At 39.9% G+C, this 21,446-nt stretch overlaps 5 protein-coding genes across 8 annotated transcripts in view; 4 read left to right on the top strand and 1 right to left on the bottom strand.

Annotated features, from left to right (window-relative positions):
• The window catches only part of LOC138912397 (uncharacterized), a 68,690-nt gene that overhangs the window by 21,949 nt on the left and 25,295 nt on the right, over window positions 1-21,446 (bottom strand). The gene's annotated exons all lie outside the window — the stretch shown is intronic.
• Window positions 351-3,509, top strand: LOC138912120 (uncharacterized). Its single transcript, XM_070211977.1, has 3 exons — window positions 351-1,136; window positions 1,215-1,322; window positions 1,701-3,509. The coding sequence occupies exons 1-3, from the start codon at window positions 351-353 to the stop codon at window positions 3,507-3,509; spliced, it is 2,703 nt and encodes a 900-aa protein (XP_070068078.1).
• LOC138912119 (uncharacterized) lies at window positions 4,324-6,049 on the top strand. The gene is made up of 3 exons (XM_070211976.1): window positions 4,324-5,109; window positions 5,188-5,295; window positions 5,969-6,049. Exons 1-3 carry the CDS (start codon window positions 4,324-4,326, stop codon window positions 6,047-6,049), a joined length of 975 nt encoding a protein of 324 aa, XP_070068077.1.
• Window positions 9,130-9,870, top strand: LOC138912118 (uncharacterized). Its single transcript, XM_070211975.1, has one exon. It carries the CDS (start codon window positions 9,130-9,132, stop codon window positions 9,868-9,870), a length of 741 nt encoding a protein of 246 aa, XP_070068076.1.
• Window positions 11,204-11,851, top strand: LOC138912117 (uncharacterized). The gene has a single exon (XM_070211974.1). The coding sequence runs from the start codon at window positions 11,204-11,206 to the stop codon at window positions 11,849-11,851; it is 648 nt and encodes a 215-aa protein (XP_070068075.1).

The raw sequence follows: 21,446 nt of genomic DNA, 5'->3' as shown, positions 1-21,446 counted from the left end.
TAGCTGCGCTGCAAGCGCACACAGACGTGAAGCCACACTAATACAACGACACCAGCTACATCTTCGCAGATAAGTTGTACTACAATTTGCATTCCTTGGCTTTCTCATGTTCGTGGGGAACCGTGTGTTCTTATTGATATCTTTTGGGCCGAAATTTCATCGCTGCTCTTTACTTCCATTGCTGAGTGCATCAAGCTCAATTGATTTCGTTTTTATTTGGGTCTATATACATACATACGTATACATACGTCGGAAGTAGCAGTGCATTAGCGTAAATAAAATTACCATTCATTCTCTCATCCCTTCGCAGTGCTTGTACGTACAACTGCCAACATCTTTCTTTTTTAAATATGGGCAAAAAGCGTATAGGCAAAACTTCTTCCGTCGAAGAAGATCATTCCGATACAAATGATCTGCTTGAGCAGCTGGACCGCGTTAGGCGTAATATTGAACGGATCAACAAGGCAGCTCGCACGCAGACGCGTCCCTTCGAGCCGTGCGAGATGGAATGTCGATTAGACATTCTCAATGACTACATTAAAACGGCATTCACCCTTCAGCAGGAAATCGAAAAAATCAGCTTGGACATAGCAAGTCGTGCGGACCTGGAAGAATTATGCATTTCAGCGAGGTCGTTTCTTAAGTTACTTTGCAGTAGGTCAGATGCAGATAGGGCACACGAGAGATCGTCTTACAACTTGGGACTAAATACGTCCATGTCGCACAGTCGGTATCTCCCGCACATGAAGTTGCCGAAGTTCGATGGTAATTATGCGGATTTAAAAAACTTTATAGGACTCTTTACAAGCTTAGTTGATGCAGATCCCCAATTAACAAACGTAGAAAAGTTCAATCACCTGCTGTCGTGCTTAGAAAAGGAAGCTCTAGGTACTGTCAAGGCATATCAAATAACGGACGATAATTACCCAAAGGCACTAGAGAGTCTAAGTCGAGTCTATGACAATCCTTGCTTAATCTTCTTCGATAGCGTAGCGCGGCTGTTCAGTATTCCCACAATTTCTCCGCCGTCTGCCACCTCGTTAAGATCGCTCATCGACACGGTCACGGCCATCTATAAGTCTCTACTATCTCTTGGTGACGACAAAACTCTAGCAAACGCTATGATTATCCACATAGTAATGACCAAAGTAGACCCAAAAACGCGTTCTAGGTGGGAAGAACAAATAGACTATCAATCTATTCCCTTGTGGCAGGAATGCGCTGACGCACTTAACAAGCGGTATCAGCATCTTGCAGCTGATGAATCGACCTCCGGGAGGGTAAAGCAAACTAAGCCCAATCGCGACGGCATCAGCCGAAAGGTTAGTAAAACTTCCCTAACTGTTTCACTGTATACCGAAGCTGCGAACACAAAATGCTACTTCTGTAAAGCAAAGGAACATTACATTCAATCTTGTCCGTCCTTCGCAAACGCATCAGTGGAATCGCGTTTTAAATTTGCCAAAAGTTGTCCGCTTTGCATAAATTGTTTACGTAAAGGACATGGGGTCCCTCAATGCAAATCCTCATTTTGCCGAGTCTGCTCAAAGCCTCACCACACACTGCTACACAGGAACAATGTGGTGCCGCCAAGTCAAACTGGCAATGTGGAAGCAACTGCACAGATCATCGATACTCAACTAACTCAGCAATCACTTAACGCATCATTGAGCCATAGTCATCAAAATGGTGTCAATTAGGTTTTGTTAGCCACAGCTCTGGTTGACGTAAAGAGTCAATCAGGTCAAAAACAGACGGCGAGGGTTCTCTTAGATTCGGGCTCACAGGTTAATTTCATAACCGAAGAACTGGCAAAGGGTCTTCAATTGAAGAGGTATCAACACAACACGACATTATCAGGCATCGGCAATTTACATTTCACAGCTCGCCATGCAGTTCAAACTACCATTTGCTCTCGTGTCAATTCCTTTGAGGTCGTGGTTGAATTTATTGTGTTAAAAGCCATTTCATCGTATCATCCTGTGCATTCCACAGCACCCACTGATTGGATTCCCGAAGACATTCGCCTTGCTGATCCCATTTTTAACACCCCGAAGCGCATCGACCTTCTCATGGGGGCAGACGTGTTTTTTGATTTGCTGACAACAGGAAAGATTCGACAAAGAGACTCCGGTCCCACTCTTCAGAACACAGTATTCGGTTGGGTAGCTTCTGGAAGTTGGACGGTTCCGCGACCCTTAGCATCATCAGCGTGCTGCATGTTAGGGACGGTTGACGAGACTCCGGCAGTTGACTCCCTTCTAAAGAAATTTTGGGAAATCGAGCTAGTACCAGAACTTACAAAATCCCAGTTGTACACACCCGAGCAGGCGGCGTACGAAAAAGCGTTCGCAGATACAATACGTCAACATTCTTCTGGCCGATTCATAGTAAGCCTTCCCTTCAAATCGAGCCCCAATAGCTTAGGGCACTCGTACGAAACAGCCCGCAGACGATTCTTAGCGCTCGAGCGACGCATGTATGCCAACCCTACAATGCTTGAGATGTATACAGATTTCATGCAAGAGTATTTGTCATTAGGACATATGTCAGCAACAGACAATGTCATTCCCAGCAAACCTTATTATTTCATCCCCTACCAGTGCATACTCAGACCTCAAAGCTCGTCTACAAAGCTTAGGGTGGTGTTCGATGCTTCTTTAAAAACAACCTCACAACTATCACTAAACGACCTCCTTATGGTGGGTCCAACAATCCAGCCTTGCGTGTATGCAACCTTGCTGAGATTTCGCTTACGGCCATTTGCCATGACCGCCGACATCACCAAGATGTACCGACAAGTGTTAGTAGAGGAGAATCATCGAGATTTTCAAATGATTGTCTGGCGGCGCATCCGAGAAGAGCCATTACAACTGTATCGACTTAACACAGTTACATATGGCACCGCTAACGCTCCGTTTCTCGCCATACGTTGCTTAAACCAGTTAAGCAAAATATTTGCCAAATCGCATCCGAAAGGATCGCAGGCAATAGTCGACGACTTTTATGTCGACGATCTCCTATCAGGAGCAGATTCCCTGGACGATCTTAAATCACTCAAACAGGAAATTTCACAGATCCTCGAATCTGCTGGCTTTGTGCTGGCCAAATGGGCAGCGAACTGCGACCTTAGCGAAAGTCCGTTGCAAGAAGCAAAAATTCCTCTTGGCGACACTGGAGACACTAAGACTTTAGGGCTTACTTGGAGTCCAACGCAGGATGTGTTTAAATTTAACACTCTCGAACTGGATGGAAACGCCCCACCAACAAAACGTTTGATCCTTTCATTCGCATCTCGCCTGTTCGATCCATTAGGTTTGATTTGTCCTCTCGTCACGCTTGCCAAAATCTTAATTCAGAAACTTTGGTCGCTGAAGATAGATTGGGATGAAGAAATTCCGCCAGAGATGTATAAGCGTTGGAATGCAGTCGCTTCCTCCTTTCAAGAGATAGGGTCTATTCAGATTCCCAGATACGTCGGCACAAGTCAAACAGGCAGCTATATATAGCATATGGTTGCTGCATCTACGTCCGTGCTGTGACTACAGAGGGCATCAAAACCACTTTATTGACAGCAAAGTCGAAAGTCTCGCCAATAAATCGCCTATGCATACCGAGGTTAGAACTTTGCGCAGCCCATCTACTTGCTAAACTTTGGAGTGAAGTCCAGAAATTGATCAATTTTAGTGTAGACAAAGTTGTAATGTGGTCAGATTCCGAAGATTCGCCGGCTCCACTCACACACACACACACACGTAAGCGCACGTTGGAAGTCATCGTTTCGCCGTTGGAATTGCTTAAGTATCACCAAATAAAGTATGTAACCATCTGCTAATAAGCAGCATTTTCGCAAAGAAATATTTCTATTCGTGGACATAAGGCATCTGTAGCACGTGGTCGCTACACCAATACATAAAAGCAAATTTCGCCGTTTTACATTCGTTGCTTTGTCGCGATATTCGCCGGCAAAGGTTAGCTGCGCTGCAAGCGCACACAGACGTGAAGCCACACTAATACAACGACACCAGCTACATCTTCGCAGATAAGTTGTACTACAATTTGTATTCCTTGGCTTTCTCATGTTCGTGGGGAACCGTGTGTTCTTATTGATATCTTTTGGGCCGAAATTTCATCGCTGCTCTTTACTTCCATTGCTGAGTGCATCAAGCTCAATTGATTTCGTTTTTATTTGGGTCTATATACATACATACGTATACATACGTCGGAAGTAGCAGTGCATTAGCGTAAATAAAATTACCATTCATTCTCTCATCCCTTCGCAGTGCTTGTACGTACAACTGCCAACATCTTTCTTTTTTAAATATGGGCAAAAAGCGTATAGGCAAAACTTCTTCCGTCGAAGAAGATCATTCCGATACAAATGATCTGCTTGAGCAGCTGGACCGCGTTAGGCGTAATATTGAACGGATCAACAAGGCAGCTCGCACGCAGACGCGTCCCTTCGAGCCGTGCGAGATGGAATGTCGATTAGACATTCTCAATGACTACATTAAAACGGCATTCACCCTTCAGCAGGAAATCGAAAAAATCAGCTTGGACATAGCAAGTCGTGCGGACCTGGAAGAATTATGCATTTCAGCGAGGTCGTTTCTTAAGTTACTTTGCAGTAGGTCAGATGCAGATAGGGCACACGAGAGATCGTCTTACAACTTGGGACTAAATACGTCCATGTCGCACAGTCGGTATCTCCCGCACATGAAGTTGCCGAAGTTCGATGGTAATTATGCGGATTTCAAAAACTTTATAGGACTCTTTACAAGCTTAGTTGATGCAGATCCCCAATTAACAAACGTAGAAAAGTTCAATCACCTGCTGTCGTGCTTAGAAAAGGAAGCTCTAGGTACTGTCAAGGCATATCAAATAACGGACGATAATTACCCAAAGGCACTAGAGAGTCTAAGTCGAGTCTATGACAATCCTTGCTTAATCTTCTTCGATAGCGTAGCGCGGCTGTTCAGTATTCCCACAATTTCTCCGCCGTCTGCCACCTCGTTAAGATCGCTCATCGACACGGTCACGGCCATCTATAAGTCTCTACTATCTCTTGGTGACGACAAAACTCTAGCAAACGCTATGATTATCCACATAGTAATGACCAAAGTAGACCCAAAAACGCGTTCTAGGTGGGAAGAACAAATAGACTATCAATCTATTCCCTTGTGGCAGGAATGCGCTGACGCACTTAACAAGCGGTATCAGCATCTTGCAGCTGATGAATCGACCTCCGGGAGGGTAAAGCAAACTAAGCCCAATCGCGACGGCATCAGCCGAAAGGTTAGTAAAACTTCCCTAACTGTTTCACTGTATACCGAAGCTGCGAACACAAAATGCTACTTCTGTAAAGCAAAGGAACATTACATTCAATCTTGTCCGTCCTTCGCAAACGCATCAGTGGAATCGCGTTTTAAATTTGCCAAAAGTTGTCCGCTTTGCATAAATTGTTTACGTAAAGGACATGGCGTCCCTCAATGCAAATCCTCATTTTGCCGAGTCTGCTCAAAGCCTCACCACACACTGCTACACAGGAACAATGTGGTGCCGCCAAGTCAAACTGGCAATGTGGAAGCAACTGCACAGATCATCGATACTCAACTAACTCAGCAATCACTTAACGCATCATTGAGCCATAGTCATCAAAATGGTGTCAATTAGGTTTTGTTAGCCACAGCTCTGGTTGACGTAAAGAGTCAATCAGGTCAAAAACAGACGGCGAGGGTTCTCTTAGATTCGGGCTCACAGGTTAATTTCATAACCGAAGAACTGGCAAAGGGTCTTCAATTGAAGAGGTATCAACACAACACGACATTATCAGGCATCGGCAATTTACATTTCACAGCTCGCCATGCAGTTCAAACTACCATTTGCTCTCGTGTCAATTCCTTTGAGGTCGTGGTTGAATTTATTGTGTTAAAAGCCATTTCATCGTATCATCCTGTGCATTCCACAGCACCCACTGATTGGATTCCCGAAGACATTCGCCTTGCTGATCCCATTTTTAACACCCCGAAGCGCATCGACCTTCTCATAGGGGCAGACGTGTTTTTTGATTTGCTGACAACAGGAAAGATTCGACAAAGAGACTCCGGTCCCACTCTTCAGAACACAGTATTCGGTTGGGTAGCTTCTGGAAGTTGGACGGTTCCGCGACCCTTAGCATCATCAGCGTGCTGCATGTTAGGGACGGTTGACGAGACTCCGGCAGTTGACTCCCTTCTAAAGAAATTTTGGGAAATCGAGCTAGTACCAGAACTTACAAAATCCCAGTTGTACACACCCGAGCAGGCGGCGTACGAAAAAGCGTTCGCAGATACAACACGTCAACATTCTTCTGGCCGATTCATAGTAAGCCTTCCCTTCAAATCGAGCCCCAATAGCTTAGGGCACTCGTACGAAACAGCCCGCAGACGATTCTTAGCGCTCGAGCGACGCATGTATGCCAACCCTACAATGCTTGAGATGTATACAGATTTCATGCAAGAGTATTTGTCATTAGGACATATGTCAGCAACAGACAATGTCATTCCCAGCAAACCTTATTATTTCATCCCCTACCAGTGCATACTCAGACCTCAAAGCTCGTCTACAAAGCTTAGGGTGGTGTTCGATGCTTCTTTAAAAACAACCTCACAACTATCGACTCATCAACCCCAAGGGAAAACAACTCTACAACGCGATTATAACTCCGCGAAACAAGCTTGACTTTATTTCTCCGGGTAAGCCTACATATTGGCCAACAGACCCAAATAAGAAACCTGACCTGATTGATTTTGCTATCACAAGAAGAGTGCCGCAGGCTCATGTGCGTGTGGAGCACTTATCAGATCTATCATCAGATCATTCGCCCATCTTGCTTCACCTCTATGACCACCCTCAGGTTACAGAACGGTTACATTCTCTAACTAATGGTAAAACAGACTGGCTCAAATACAGAAAGTATGTAAGTACTCATATTAATGACCGCCCAAACATTTCCTGTGAAGAAGACCTCGACAATTCAGTTGAAGAGTTAGTGAGTGTAATTACACTGGCTGCACAACATTCCACGCAACCTATAACATCTAATAAACCATTTAACAGCAGACGTGCTTCTAGGCACATCGAAGAACTGCTATACAATAAGAGAAGGCTTCGTCGAGAGTGGCAATCCCATAGATCCCCAGCCTCCAAGGAGCGCCTAAAAATAGCCAACTGCATGCTCCGCAAAGCACTAGAAGCTGAGAAAAATAGAGATGAACTATCTTTCATGAAGCAACTCTCACCAAATAGCAAAAGATATCCACTGTGGAAAGCTAAGTCAGGCATATGTCCACCAATAGAAAGTGAATCACCCCTACATACGCAAACAGGAACTTGGGCCCGCAGCAACGAAGAGAGGGCGAATACATTTGCCCACCACTTAGAAAATGTCTTCAAACCACTTCCAGCTACGAATAGCTTTGTGCTGCCATTAATCTCCAATCCTGAAGCTAGCCCGCAAATTATATACCATCCAGAAGAAGTTACAAGAATCATACAGTCCCAAGACAAAAAGAAAGCGCCGGGTCACGATCTCATCACCCCAAAAATGATTGTAAAACTGCCAAACTGTGCAATACATCTTCTAACCATAATATTTAACAGCATGATGAATTTGGGATATTATCCTCAACAATGGAGGAAGTCTGTCATCATAATGATCCATAAAGCCGGAAAGGACAAGTCCCAGCCATCGTCATATAGGCCAATCAGCCTTCTGCCGTGCCTATCAAAGATATTTGAAAAGCTCCTCCTCAGTCGTATTAAGCAATACTTACAAGCCCACAATGCAATGCACAATGCACCAATTCGGATTTCGTGAAAAACACGGAACTATTGAACAAGTGAACCGGATAACCTCCGAGATACGAAATGCATTTGAAAGGCGAGAATATTGCTCCGCTGTCTTTCTGGATGTCGCACAGGCCTTCGACCGCGTGTGGCTGGACGGCTTAATTCATAAAATCAGATTAATACTTCCACAAAGCACGCATACAATTTTGGAGTCCTACCTACAAAAAAGAAGCTTCGCAGTGCGATGCAAAGATTTCATCTCTGATTATCATCCAATAAAAGCTGGAGTACCCCAAGGAAGTGTGCTTGGGCCGACATTGTATATTATTTATACTGCAGACCTCCCGACATCCACTCTTACAACAACCTCAACCTTCGCCGATGATACTGCCATCCTAAGTCGGTCTAAATGTCCTCTTAGAGCAACGCAACACCTAGCAGATCACCTCGTGCTTCTAGAACAATGGCTAGCAGACTGGCGCATAAACGTTAACGAACAAAAATGTAAACATGTTACTTTTACCCTAAACAGGCAAACCTGCCCTTCACTATCCCTGAACAACATTATTATGCCACAAACAACTGAAGTAACATATCTAGGAGTCCACCTGGATAGACGACTCACTTGGCGTAAACATATCGAAGCTAAGAGAAATCAGTTAAAATTTAAAGCCAGCAATCTACATTGGCTTATTAACGCCCGCTCGCCATTAAAATTAGAATACAAAATACTCTTGTATAATGCAGTCCTAAAACCAATTTGGACATATGGGTCCGAGCTATGGGGAAACGCATGTGCCAGCAACTTAGAAATAATCCAGAGAGCTCAATCAAAGATACTGAGAACTATAACAGGAGCGCCGTGGTATATACGGAATGAAAATATTCATAAAGATCTAAACATAGGCTTAGTTAAAGACGAACTCGACAAAGCGAAAACAAAGTATAATCTCAAGCTCCAGGCCCATCCTAAAGACCTTGCGCGGTCTCTAATCTGGACCACAAGCTATACACGACTCCGGCGAAGAGACCTCCCCACCCAGCAGCAATAGTTAGGGCCGTTATTCCACAAAAAAAAAAACAAAAAAAAAATTATTAATTTGTAATTAATTAAAATATATAAACTAGATTAAGATTTGCAAACTTGTCGTTAGTCTCTAAGAGAGAAGATTCGATAAATAAAATACCGTTAAAAAAAAAAAAAAACAACTATCACTAAACGACCTCCTTATGGTGGGTCCAACAATCCAGCCTTGCGTGTATGCAACCTTGCTGAGATTTCGCTTACGGCCATTTGCCATGACCGCCGACATCACCAAGATGTACCGACAAGTGTTAGTAGAGGAGAATCATCGAGATTTTCAAATGATTGTCTGGCGGCGCATCCGAGAAGAGCCATTACAACTGTATCGACTTAACACAGTTACATATGGCACCGCTAGCGCTCCGTTTCTCGCCATACGTTGCTTAAACCAGTTAAGCAAAATATTTGCCAAATCGCATCCGAAAGGATCGCAGGCAATAGTCGACGACTTTTATGTCGACGATCTCCTATCAGGAGCAGATTCCCTGGACGATCTTAAATCACTCAAACAGGAAATTTCACAGATCCTCGAATCTGCTGGCTTTGTGCTGGCCAAATGGGCAGCGAACTGCGACCTTAGCGAAAGTCCGTTGCAAGAAGCAAAAATTCCTCTTGGCGACACTGGAGACACTAAGACTTTAGGGCTTACTTGGAGTCCAACGCAGGATGTGTTTAAATTTAATACTCTCGAACTGGATGGAAACGCCCCACCAACAAAACGTTTGATCCTTTCATTCGCATCTCGCCTGTTCGATCCATTAGGTTTGATTTGTCCTCTCGTCACGCTTGCCAAAATCTTAATTCAGAAACTTTGGTCGCTGAAGATAGATTGGGATGAAGAAATTCCGCCAGAGATGTATAAGCGTTGGAATGCAGTCGCTTCCTCCTTTCAAGAGATAGGGTCCATTCAGATTCCCAGATACGTCGGCACAAGTCAAACAGGCAGCTATATATAGCATATGGTTGCTGTATCTACGTCCGTGCTGTGACTACAGAGGGCATCAAAACCACTTTATTGACAGCAAAGTCGAAAGTCTCGCCAATAAATCGCCTATGCATACCGAGGTTAGAACTTTGCGCAGCCCATCTACTTGCTAAACTTTGGAGTGAAGTCCAGAAATTGATCAATTTTAGTGTACACAAAGTTGTAATGTGGTCAGATTCCGAAGTAGTTCTTTTTTGGTTACGCACAAGTCTCTCAACCCTCAAAAACTTCGTAGCCAACAGGGCCTCAGCCATTCATGAACTCGCCCCAACTGCAACTTGGAGACATGTGCCAACTAGTTGCAATCCTGCAGACCTGCCATCGCGAGGCTGTACGGTCAAGGAGCTAGACGCGTCCTTCTGGTTTGATGGACCACAGTTCTTGAGTGCTGACCCCAGTACTTGGCCAATCAATGACCATTTGGCGAAGGCTTTACCAGACGCCCAGGTTGAAATTCGAGCTAATGCTGCATCACACACCACCTCAACGGTTGAGTCGAATCCAATTCTTCGCGTCGTTGAAAATTTCTCCTCGTATCTAAAAACAATACGAATCGTCGCCTATATTTCTCGCTTTACACTACGCTCTCCGCTTCCGAATTAGCTTTCTCGTTTTTAACGATCGTTCAGTCTGTTCAACGTAAATCATTTCCAATCGAATTTAAAAAGTTGTCTAAGAACCAGTACGTACAAAATTCCTTTCAAAAGCTTAACCCATTCATTAGCACAGAAACAGTTGGTAATTGTACGTTACAATTATTGCGAGTCGGTGGCCGCTTGTTGCACGCTCCATTAGAACATAATGCCAAATTTCCTTTATTAATCCCGAAGGGAAATTATTTCGTAAGGTTGTACATCCAGCATCTTCATCGCACCAATTGCCACGTTGGGCCACGCGCACTCGTCGGCTTGCTTCGCCAAAGTATCTGGCTGATCAACGCCCGTCGAGAATGCAGTGCTGTTGTACGGCAATGCACTCACTGCTTTCGATACAAGCCTAGGTTGTATTCTCAAATAATGGGCAATCTACCGGCTGATCGCATTCTAAGCAATCGGCCATTCAGAGTTAGCGGAGTAGATCTTTTCGGCCCAATTAGAGTGTCATTAGGAATCCGCGGCAAAACCCCACTCAAAATGAACGTGTCAGTTTTTATCTGCTTCTCGACAAAAGCGATTCATATGGAACTCATAAAGGATCTTACGTCTAACTCCTTTCTACTTTGTCTCAGCAGATTCATTGGTCGCCGCGGACCTCTCGAAAAATTGTACTGCGACAACGCAACAAATTTCGTGGGTTCGGCAAGAATGCTTCAGGAGATCAAAGCCAATCTCGCAGATAACAAGGAAACGCACAGCACTCTCGGCGGATCTCACCATTTCGATTTCGTCTTCATACCCCCTCGAGCACCCCATTTTGGGGGCTTGTGGGAAGCGGCTGTGAAGTCCGCCAAACATCTCTTCATCAAAGCAGTCGGAAACGCTCTGTTGAAGGAAGACGAAGTCCAGACTGTGCTCGTCGAGGTCGAAGCGGTGCTAAACTCACGTCCATTGGTCGCAGATAGCAACAGCCCTAACGATGGGGAAGCTATCACTCCTGCACACTTTCTCGTTGGCACCACCCTCGCTACATTGCCACCAGTACAGTTGCCTCCATCGATGAAGGATAATCTGAGTTGCCTGAAGCGGTGGCAACTCGTATCAGCAATCAAGCAACGTTTCTGGCGAGATTGGTCTCGCGATTACCTCACAAGCTTGCAACAAAGGGCCAAATGGACAAAGGATCTAGCAAACATCAAGACTGGAACCGTCGTCGTTATCAAAGAGGATAATTTGCCACCCCAGATGTGGTTACTCGGCGTCGTCACAGAAGTGATCGCTGGGACCGACGGCAAGGTGCGAGTGGCAATTGTCAAGACCAAATGCGGAACCTACAAGCGAGCAATCACTATCTAGCCCCATTACCATTGGATTGAAGATCTGGAGCTCTTCAACTCGGGCGATGTATAGTCATTTCATATGCTTATCGTATTTTTTATAGTATTCTGAATTTTGTACAGCTGATACATGTTGCGCCACAGATAGCTGTGAGGCGGGACACAGCCTGCTGAAATCGCTAATAAAAACACCCCCAACGGCTCGACATGTAACGGCTTTCTTTTGAATTTATTACCATGTTAACCAAATTGGCTCATACGGCACTTGGAATAAAACTGCGCAAAGGAGAACATCGTGTGTCTAATTATTTAAAACGTTAAGTTCTGTCGGTGTCAACAAGTTGCTTTAAATACTCATTTGCTTTAGGCAAACAAACATAATAATTACATTTGCATTGTCTCGTATAAGATGTTTTGGTATCCGTGTATATGTTTGACATAAAAAAAAAGAATCAATATTTTTGACGACCCCTTACAGAAATATGATCGAATATTATCTTGTTTCTCACAAGCCACATCGTCGAAAATCATGATTGAATTATTTTTTGCTTCGGTGGGTGGTAAAACAGTTTCGTTCTGAGAGAATGTATGATATCCCATACCTTTAATCGGTTTTAATAGCTTTTCCAAGTAATCATATTTCGGTTGGCATAGACTCTTTGAAAACACGTACCTATATATTTTCAAATCTCAAACCATTTGGACTAGAGCCCTGCATGAATCAACAGTATGTTTCGTTCACAGTATTACCGTAGTAGGCTAGGATACTGTTACTACTGTGCTTCCCAGTTTCGAGATATGAATCATCCGAAACCTATGTTTCAAATGATTCGGATCATATGAACACACAACAAAAATTTTAGCCAACAGTGTGGATTCGAGACTATGTTTCAAACGTTTCGAGATGTTTCGAAACATCGAAGTAGGCAAAGGGGCTACTGTGTATAATATTGTAGAGCAATTCAGTTTGTCTGTGCTGGGGCTAAAAATGGAGAATATTGATCCTGCAGATGTTGTAAGTTAAAATTCTAAGTAGCATCAGAAATCGCGCAGCTCTGAATTGGTGTTGCATTCTTATGTGCATCAATATAAATTTACGCCACCTCAGCGCTGCGCGATTTCTGTGGCTCCCCAGACTATATATCTATCATGTAGAAATATACCTAATCCTTTTTTTTAAATATTAGTTACCCAATTCTGTGCAAATAAAGCTTAGTTCCGGGGAGTATCAAATTAGCGAAAAACGAGGAAGAAGCAAAGTTTGGTCTGTGTTCGGCAAAGTTGTCGACAAGCAAAACAGAGATGTTCCAGGTTTCGTCGCTTGTAGAACGTGTGATCACCATCATCACCAGCGTGATGAAGTTCTTTGGGAACACATCAAACCTTGTGAGGCACAAGTGCTATAAGGAGAAATCTTCGCCGTCATCTAGTGCTTTGGGAGAAACCGTATTAGACGCTAGCACCAAAGCTGAAATTACTTTAGCTTTAACAAAATGGTCGGTTAAAAATTGTCGACCCTTCCAAATAGTTGCAGATGAAGGCCTCTTGGATCTTGCAGATGTTTTAGTTCGAATTGGTGCTCGGCTTGGGTCCTCAGTCGACATTAAAAAAAGCCTACCCCATCCAACCACGATTTCTCGCAACATAAGGGAATTATATCAGAAAGAGGTATCTCAAGTTAAGCAGGAACTGGCCCAAGTAAGATCGTTTGGTTTCTCTATAACCTCAGACGTATGGACTGATATGTTTCTAAAACGTTCATATCTAAGCGTTACAATTCATTATATTCTTGAGGATGAGCTATTTAACCGACTGCTTACGATGACTTCAATGAACGGCGAGTCTTGCACAGGTACTATTAAGATGTCAAATTTTTTCTAACCGTTATTAATATGCAATATATTTCAGGCGCAAAAATAAGAAGTAAGGTAGAAGACTGCCTTAATGAATTTAGTCTTGACATGCGTAAGGCAGTGGTTGTAACAGACCGTGGATCGAACATGATCTCAGCTTTCAAAAACTATGATCACATTAACTGTGTGAACCACCTTTTAAATAACGTTATTGAAAAAACGTTCAAGGATATTCCAGAACTTGAACTAATGTTATCGACATCCAGCAAAATTGTAAAGTATTTTAAAAAATCCGGCGAAAATATTAATCTAAATTCCAGTTTAAAAAGTATTTGCCCAACTCGTTGGAATACTATTTATTACACACTTAAATCAATTGAATCCAACTTCAACGATATAACTGCTATACTTAAAAAAAAAATGAACTAAGCAGAATGAGAGATCTTAACTCGCGAGACCTTAGTTCCGTTACGGAAGTATTGGGCCACTTCGAAAATTCTTCCAAAACTTTAGAAGGAGAAAAATATCCTACATTACACTTGGTCATACCACATATTGGAAAACTAAACAAAATTTGTTGTGACAATTCGATTAATACACTAGTAGCAAAAAAACTAAAAGAATTTTTGGAAAACGGTATAAAAAATGTTGTACTAAAACACATTTCAAAATTTCATAATCTCGCTCATTTCCTGTTTCCGCCAACCAACCAATTGCTGCAATTCACTCAAGAAGAAAAAATGGAGACTATAGCTCTATGTAAGGAATTGATGACGGCAACCAATGAAAATATGGATGAGGAAAATTTAAATGAAATTGGAGATGAACATATCTTTTCCGATTATATAACTAAATCGGCCTGTGGTGACATCCAAGAAAAGTCAGAAAAAGAAGTTCAGCGCTACCTAAACTTACAGGTGAAATACTCTGATGACTTTGATGTCCTAGCTTGGTGGAAAAACAATGAGAACTATGTCCCATCTTTGTACAAGTTATCAAGAAAAATTTTTTCCATACCTTCAAGTAGCGCTGCTTCAGAGAGAGTATTTTCAAGGGCCAGAAACTTGCTCTCCGAAAAAAGAAGTGCTATAGGATCCAACCCAACCTTAGTTGATGAAATAATGTTTTTAAATAGCAACTACAAATTTAATTAACAATTGTTCACATGAACATATTCACTATAAAGTATTCTAAGTCCCCCAGAAAACATTTTTTTTTACTTGTGTCATTGCTTGTATATTAAATTTACGATATTTTCAAATTGGAGTAGACTTTTGGTTAAATAACTTAAAAAATGATTTTTTTATTCACAGTAGGCGTTTCGCCTACGTAGTGTTTCGAATTATCTCGAATTGTTCGAAACATTGAAACATATGAAACAAATTGTTTCGAGATATTTCGTCTATAATGTTTTGAAACATTGAAACTTTGAAGTTTCGAATCATACGAATCACCGAAACATATGAAACGTACTGTGACAGAATGATCCTAACACTGTTGATTCATGCAGGGCTCTAATTTGGACTCTCAATCAGGCTGATCATTACATTAGTTTTCCCGCAGTTGGATGGACCAACCACAAGAGCTCTAATTGTGTTTGGTAATAATTCACTGTGACGTGGTGGTTGTTTAACATTGTTCACGTTCTCAATGTTACTAACAATAATGTTATTTTTTTGCTTTATTAATCGCATCCTATTTTAAATATGTTTATTCCGTGATAAATCTTCAATGAATAAAGACAATATATAATGGGGAAACGTTTTTATAATCACATCAGTCATTATTTACACCGTAAACGTGGAAGTGGTCTTATTAATAAGTTAATAGATTCTCTTCCGATTAAGTTTCACATTCCTGGATATAACTATTGTGGACCCGGTGCAATGTAATAGGTCCTTCCCGTAGTTCCAAATTGTTAATTTAAAAAAAAGTCTTGTTTTGTATCTATTTTTTAGTTTTATTTCATTTAAGTCGGAGCAGCAATGGTGCCGCTCCAACGATCGAAGTGTCTCTGATTTTTACAATATTCTTTAAGTCTAGTTAAGGCTAAGTCTCGTAGCTGCGCTGCTCGCAGGCGGCGGCAGAGAGACGGCTATGTGCCTGTATGCTTATGTATAAAGGAATGTACTTATATATGTTGCTATGCGCTCTCAAGTGGTGGCGCGAGGGGGTATGCATATGCTGTCTGTTCGCTGCAATTATGCCGACGCTAGCACTTTCTGTGTGCGGGCTAAGCCATAGCGATCGGTTCATATTTCGGGACTTGAAATATGTAAACACTGCAACAAAGTGTTACAGTGCGTACCCTTTAAGTACTTTCGGTACAGTGGGTATTCAATATATGTGCATACTACATCTCCCTCCTTTTGAAAAATAACGTAATATAGTGGAGTTATTTTCTAAAGATTATATATTTTAAAAATTAGGTTTTTGGAAAAAATGTTGTTTTTGTATATGTTAAAATTTTTTTTTTTTATCAGAAAAATGGATTTATTTACGGGTATATTTTATTTTCTTATTATTAGTACAAATTTTTTTTGTATTTTGTTTAAATTTTATTTGTATTAACATTATTAAAATTGTTTTGGGTATGGCCATACCGTGTGATATATATGAGATTATATTAAATAAAGTTGAATCAATTATACTTAACGAAATTGTAAGGGTTTTATTTAAAATTAAACCAATTATTAAATGAAATTAATTGAAATTAATTGTTCTACGTTTTAAACATTTTTAGTCTGTCTTTATGTAGGGGAGTGTAGGGTAATTTGACGAGTAGGGTAATGTGACGAACTCGTCGAATCTCATATATGACGTCACGATAAAAATTCCAAATAAATGTAGTCGTCTCCCCTTATCGTGTCGACAATGTATTTACAGTAATATTAATATGAAGTCCCGTAATTTGTTCGTGAGGTAATTTTCGCTAAAAATGTGGTGCGCAAACTAGCAAACCTATTCAATTTACTTGTGTTTCAGCAGTGCCAGAGCAAAGATGAGTGGAAAATAAAATCAGGCAAATATATGAACGTATACATGAGATCTTTATCAACAGTTTTTGGTACCTCGCATTTTTTTCTTTTGCGCCGTTTGAGAGTGACACCGTTTTTGCTCCAAGTCTACCTTGTAGGGTATCGTGACGAACTTTATGTAGGGTATTGTGACGAACTTTTTTATTCAAGAATTTTAATTGTTATCGTTGATTATTTGTAGGAAAAATATAATAATACCAGATAACATTTACTGCTGCAGTTTTATTGTTGTTTTTAATAGTGACATCAGTTCAATTTAATTAAACAAAAAAAAAATTTTATAATTTAAAAAATTGCACTCTGACCATTTTTTTTTTTGTAAGTTTCGGTATTATCTTATTACTTCTTTCTTTTCCGTATCGAAAATAACTTTTCCGTAAATTACATATAAACAATTTTTTTTTTTTGTTTGTGAAAAGGATGATTTACTCCAAACGCTGTGGGATTTGGCTACGTTGAAATTTGGAATACAAATTTTTCAGAAATATGCTCAGTAAATGTAAGTAACTTTCTGCTTTTACACTTTTAAAAAATATTGATTTTTGGAGAAGTTACATTAAAGAACAAATCGTTCGTCACATTACCCTACAACTTTTGAAAGTGCAAAAAAAGAAGGGTTCACGCCAAACGCTGTGGGATTTGGCTCCATTGGAATTTCGAATCCGAATTTTACAGGGATATGCTCAGTAGATGTAAGCAACTTTCTGCGTTTACACTTTTGAAAATATTGATTTTTAGAAAAGTTACATTCAAAAAACGAATCGTTCGTCACCTTACCCTACACTCCCCTACTATTTGCTTTTTATTTTTGTTATTTATTATGGTTATGTTATCTCTTTCTCCTATTTTTTCTACCTTATAAGGACCTGTATATTTGAAATCTAACTTATGCCCTGTTTCATTTTTCAATAAAACCTGATCTCCTATTTTTAAATCGAAATCGCAACTTGTTTTGTCGTAATTAATTTTCTGTTTTAGCTTATGAGATTCTAGCATTAGTCTAGCTCTTTTAAATGCCTGTTCTAATCTAAATTTGGATTCCATAATCTTCTATATTATAAAGGGGTTTTATTTTATCTATGCTATTAAAATGTTTTGGTAGATTTGAAGTTTTACCAAAAACTAGCTCATATGGACAATAGTCACGTGTTAAAACAATATACGAAGTATCGCAGCCATACATCCCAATCTGTTTTGTCAACTGAGATGTATGAACGAATAAACTCATTGAGTGTTCTGTGGCTTCGCTCCACGGTACCTACTGTCTGGTGGTGGTGTGCAGTTGAAGTTATGTTTTTAATATTTAAATATTTACATAGATCTTCAATAATTGAATTTTTATATTCTGTTCCCATGTCCGTAATGAACGTCTTCATTGGACCGTACCTTAGAATAAAATCTTCAAATATAGCTTTTGCTACTGTATTTGCACTTTTATTTGGTATAGGTATAGCTACTAGGTATTTAGTTAAATCGCAGATGAGTGTTACTGCGTATTCATTTCCATTATTAGATTTTGGAAGTGGACCAATAGGGGAGAGGTCTGTAGGTTGAGACACCTTTTGTTTTTAGTCTCCCATTTGGACATTCGCTTTTGAAACTTCACGTGTTAAGTACCGATCGAAAGCTTAGTCTTTTAGCTGTAAAATAAAGCAAAAAAAAATTTTTTTTCCCTTGGGAAAACTAAAAAATAATTTTTTTTTAGTTCGTCCTAAATTATTTCCCATCCATTTTTTAAGAACTTCGACCAAATAACAATTAAAATCAAAAGGCTCTTTGAACATTCACTTTTCCCCTAATATCAAAGAAATGTGCTAGGCAGAAAGCGACCTCTGTTGGCCTAAGGCCTTTTTGTATGAAAAACGGGTGTCTCAACTTACACAAAATGGGATGTTTCGGGAAAAAATTAATAACTTTTGTTCTGACTGTCACATTAAGCTGATTCTTTTTTTAATTAGTTAACAGTTAATATACTAATGTTTTAAATCTCTTACCAAGTTAATTTAAGGACGTTATTAATTTTAAATGGAATTTTGAAAAAAGTAGACAAAAACTTTTTTGGTGCAAAATGGTACACGACTCTCACAGCTTAAATCTGGCTAGAGCCTGGCTTATAATGTTTTTCCCAAAAGTTTTGTCACTAAAAAGGACTACAAAAAAAAAAAAAAAAATTTTTTTAGTGGAAAAGTTTTGAGAAAATTGAGTGTCTCAACTTACAGACTGTCTCAACCTACAGACCTCTCCCCTAGTATCTACAATTTCTATATCGAAAGGTCTTTGTGGAGTTTCGGTTATAGTTAGTGGGGTCTTGGTATGTTTAGTCGTTTTCGACTTTTGGCATTTAGGACATTTCTTTATGTACTCTTTTATGTCTTTGGACATATTTTTCCAGTAATAGTGTCTCTGGACCTTGGCCAAGGTTTTTGTAATGCCTGTATGACCACCTTGTATTGGATCATCATGGAATGTAGACAATATAGTTTCTTTTTCTTTATTATTTTTTATTACGGTCACCGGGTTGAGTAGCGCTACTCTCAATGATTTCAATATATTATTGCCCATAATTTTAAAATTATCAATTGAAACATGTTCAAAGATATTTTCCCACGGTGCCACTTTGAGTTGGCTGACTTTGTGAATACCGGCCTGCTTTTCAAGCCTTTGAAAGAATTGAACTAATTCAATGGTTCCATTAGTATACAAATCGCTCACATCATATCTTACTGTAATTTTCTTTCCGTGCTTAAATAAACACTACTTTACGTACTTCATCATTATTAATGACATCATATACGTTGGGCTTTGAAGCTTTCTCTATAGATTGCTTATGCAGATCTATTTGTTCTTTTCCTGCGCAGGATTTTAGTCTACTTTGGTTTCTGGTAGTGACTTTCAGAATTGTATTGTTTGTTTGTATATTTTTTAAGTCTGTTATGGTTATTCTAGAGAGCGCATCGGCTACATAGTTATCTTTGCCCTTTAGATACTCTACCGTAAAATTATATTCCTCTAATTCAAGTCTCATTCGTGTAAGTTTAGAACTGGGTTTTACCATTGAAAATAAGTAGGTAAGTGCTCTATGGTCTGTTTTGACAGTGAAGTGTCTACCATAAATATATGGTCTGAAGTGTGTTATTGCCCAATGAATAGCTGCTAATTCTTGTTCCGTAGTACTCTTGTTGCTTTCACCTTTCGAAAAGGATCTTGATGCGTATGCAACTGGAAGCTGTAGTCCATTTTTATTTTGCGTTAGAACTGCTCCACAAGCGTATTTGCTAGCATCTGTGATTATGCAAAATTCTTTGCTAAAATCTGGGTATTGCAACAGAGTAGGGTTTATTAATGCTGATTTAAGATGTTCGAAGGCGTTTTGACATTCTGTTGTCCATTCGAATTTAACATCTTTCTTACATAATCTTGTTATGTGACGGGAGTATTCAGCAAAATTCTTTATACAGCGTCTGGAATAATTGCAAAATGCAATGAATCTTCTAGCGCTGTCCGCATCATGTGGGACTGGATAATTTCGAATGACGTCGTATTTTTTGTCGTCGGGTAAGATTCCTTTATCTGTTATTTATTATGGTTATGTTATCTCTTTCTCCTATTTTTTCTACCTTATAAGGACCTGTATATTTGAAATCTAACTTATGCCCTGTTTCATTTTTCAATAAAACCTGATCTCCTATTTTTAAATCGAAATCGCAACTTGTTTTGTCGTAATTAATTTTCTGTTTTAGCTTATGAGATTCTAGCATTAGTCTAGCTCTTTTAAATGCCTGTTCTAATCTAAATTTGGATTCCATAATCTTCTATATTATAAAGGGGTTTTATTTTATCTATGCTATTAAAATGTTTTGGTAGATTTGAAGTTTTACCAAAAACTAGCTCATATGGACAATAGTCACGTGTTAAAACAATATACGAAGTATCGCAGCCATACATCCCAATCTGTTTTGTCAACTGAGATGTATGAACGAATAAACTCATTGAGTGTTCTGTGGCTTCGCTCCACGGTACCTACTGTCTGGTGGTGGTGTGCAGTTGAAGTTATGTTTTTAATATTTAAATATTTACATAGATCTTCAATAATTGAATTTTTATATTCTGTTCCCATGTCCGTAATGAACGTCTTCATTGGACCGTACCTTAGAATAAAATCTTCAAATATAGCTTTTGCTACTGTATTTGCACTTTTATTTGGTATAGGTATAGCTACTAGGTATTTAGTTAAATCGCAGATGAGTGTTACTGCGTATTCATTTCCATTATTAGATTTTGGAAGTGGACCAATAGGGGAGAGGTCTGTAGGTTGAGACACCTTTTGTTTTTAGTCTCCCATTTGGACATTCGCTTTTGAAACTTCACGTGTTAAGTACCGATCGAAAGCTTAGTCTTTTAGCTGTAAAATAAAGCAAAAAAAAATTTTTTTTCCCTTGGGAAAACTAAAAAATAATTTTTTTTTAGTTCGTCCTAAATTATTTCCCATCCATTTTTTAAGAACTTCGACCAAATAACAATTAAAATCAAAAGGCTCTTTGAACATTCACTTTTCCCCTAATATCAAAGAAATGTGCTAGGCAGAAAGCGACCTCTGTTGGCCTAAGGCCTTTTTGTATGAAAAACGGGTGTCTCAACTTACACAAAATGGGATGTTTCGGGAAAAAATTAATAACTTTTGTTCTGACTGTCACATTAAGCTGATTCTTTTTTTAATTAGTTA

This window comes from Drosophila takahashii, chromosome 2R, assembly GCF_030179915.1.
Source record: "Drosophila takahashii strain IR98-3 E-12201 chromosome 2R, DtakHiC1v2, whole genome shotgun sequence".
In the NCBI taxonomy this organism is placed as follows: Eukaryota; Metazoa; Arthropoda; class Insecta; order Diptera; family Drosophilidae; genus Drosophila; species Drosophila takahashii.
Note: the sequence above shows the minus strand (reverse complement) of the source record. Positions and strands in the feature narration are given on the sequence as shown.

Bases quoted from the DNA above. Each gene is read 5' to 3' on its own strand.
- LOC138912120 (XM_070211977.1), top strand. From the start codon at position 351: ATGGGCAAAAAGCGTATAGGCAAAACTTCTTCCGTCGAAGAAGATCAT. The intron at 1,137-1,214 runs GTAATGACCAAA...CCCTTGTGGCAG, and splicing joins ACGCTATGATTATCCACATA to GAATGCGCTGACGCACTTAA. The intron at 1,323-1,700 runs GTTAGTAAAACT...GGTGTCAATTAG, and splicing joins GCGACGGCATCAGCCGAAAG to GTTTTGTTAGCCACAGCTCT.
- LOC138912119 (XM_070211976.1), top strand. From the start codon at position 4,324: ATGGGCAAAAAGCGTATAGGCAAAACTTCTTCCGTCGAAGAAGATCAT. The intron at 5,110-5,187 runs GTAATGACCAAA...CCCTTGTGGCAG, and splicing joins ACGCTATGATTATCCACATA to GAATGCGCTGACGCACTTAA. The intron at 5,296-5,968 runs GTTAGTAAAACT...TGCATTCCACAG, and splicing joins GCGACGGCATCAGCCGAAAG to CACCCACTGATTGGATTCCC.
- LOC138912118 (XM_070211975.1), top strand. From the start codon at position 9,130: ATGACCGCCGACATCACCAAGATGTACCGACAAGTGTTAGTAGAGGAG.
- LOC138912117 (XM_070211974.1), top strand. From the start codon at position 11,204: ATGCTTCAGGAGATCAAAGCCAATCTCGCAGATAACAAGGAAACGCAC.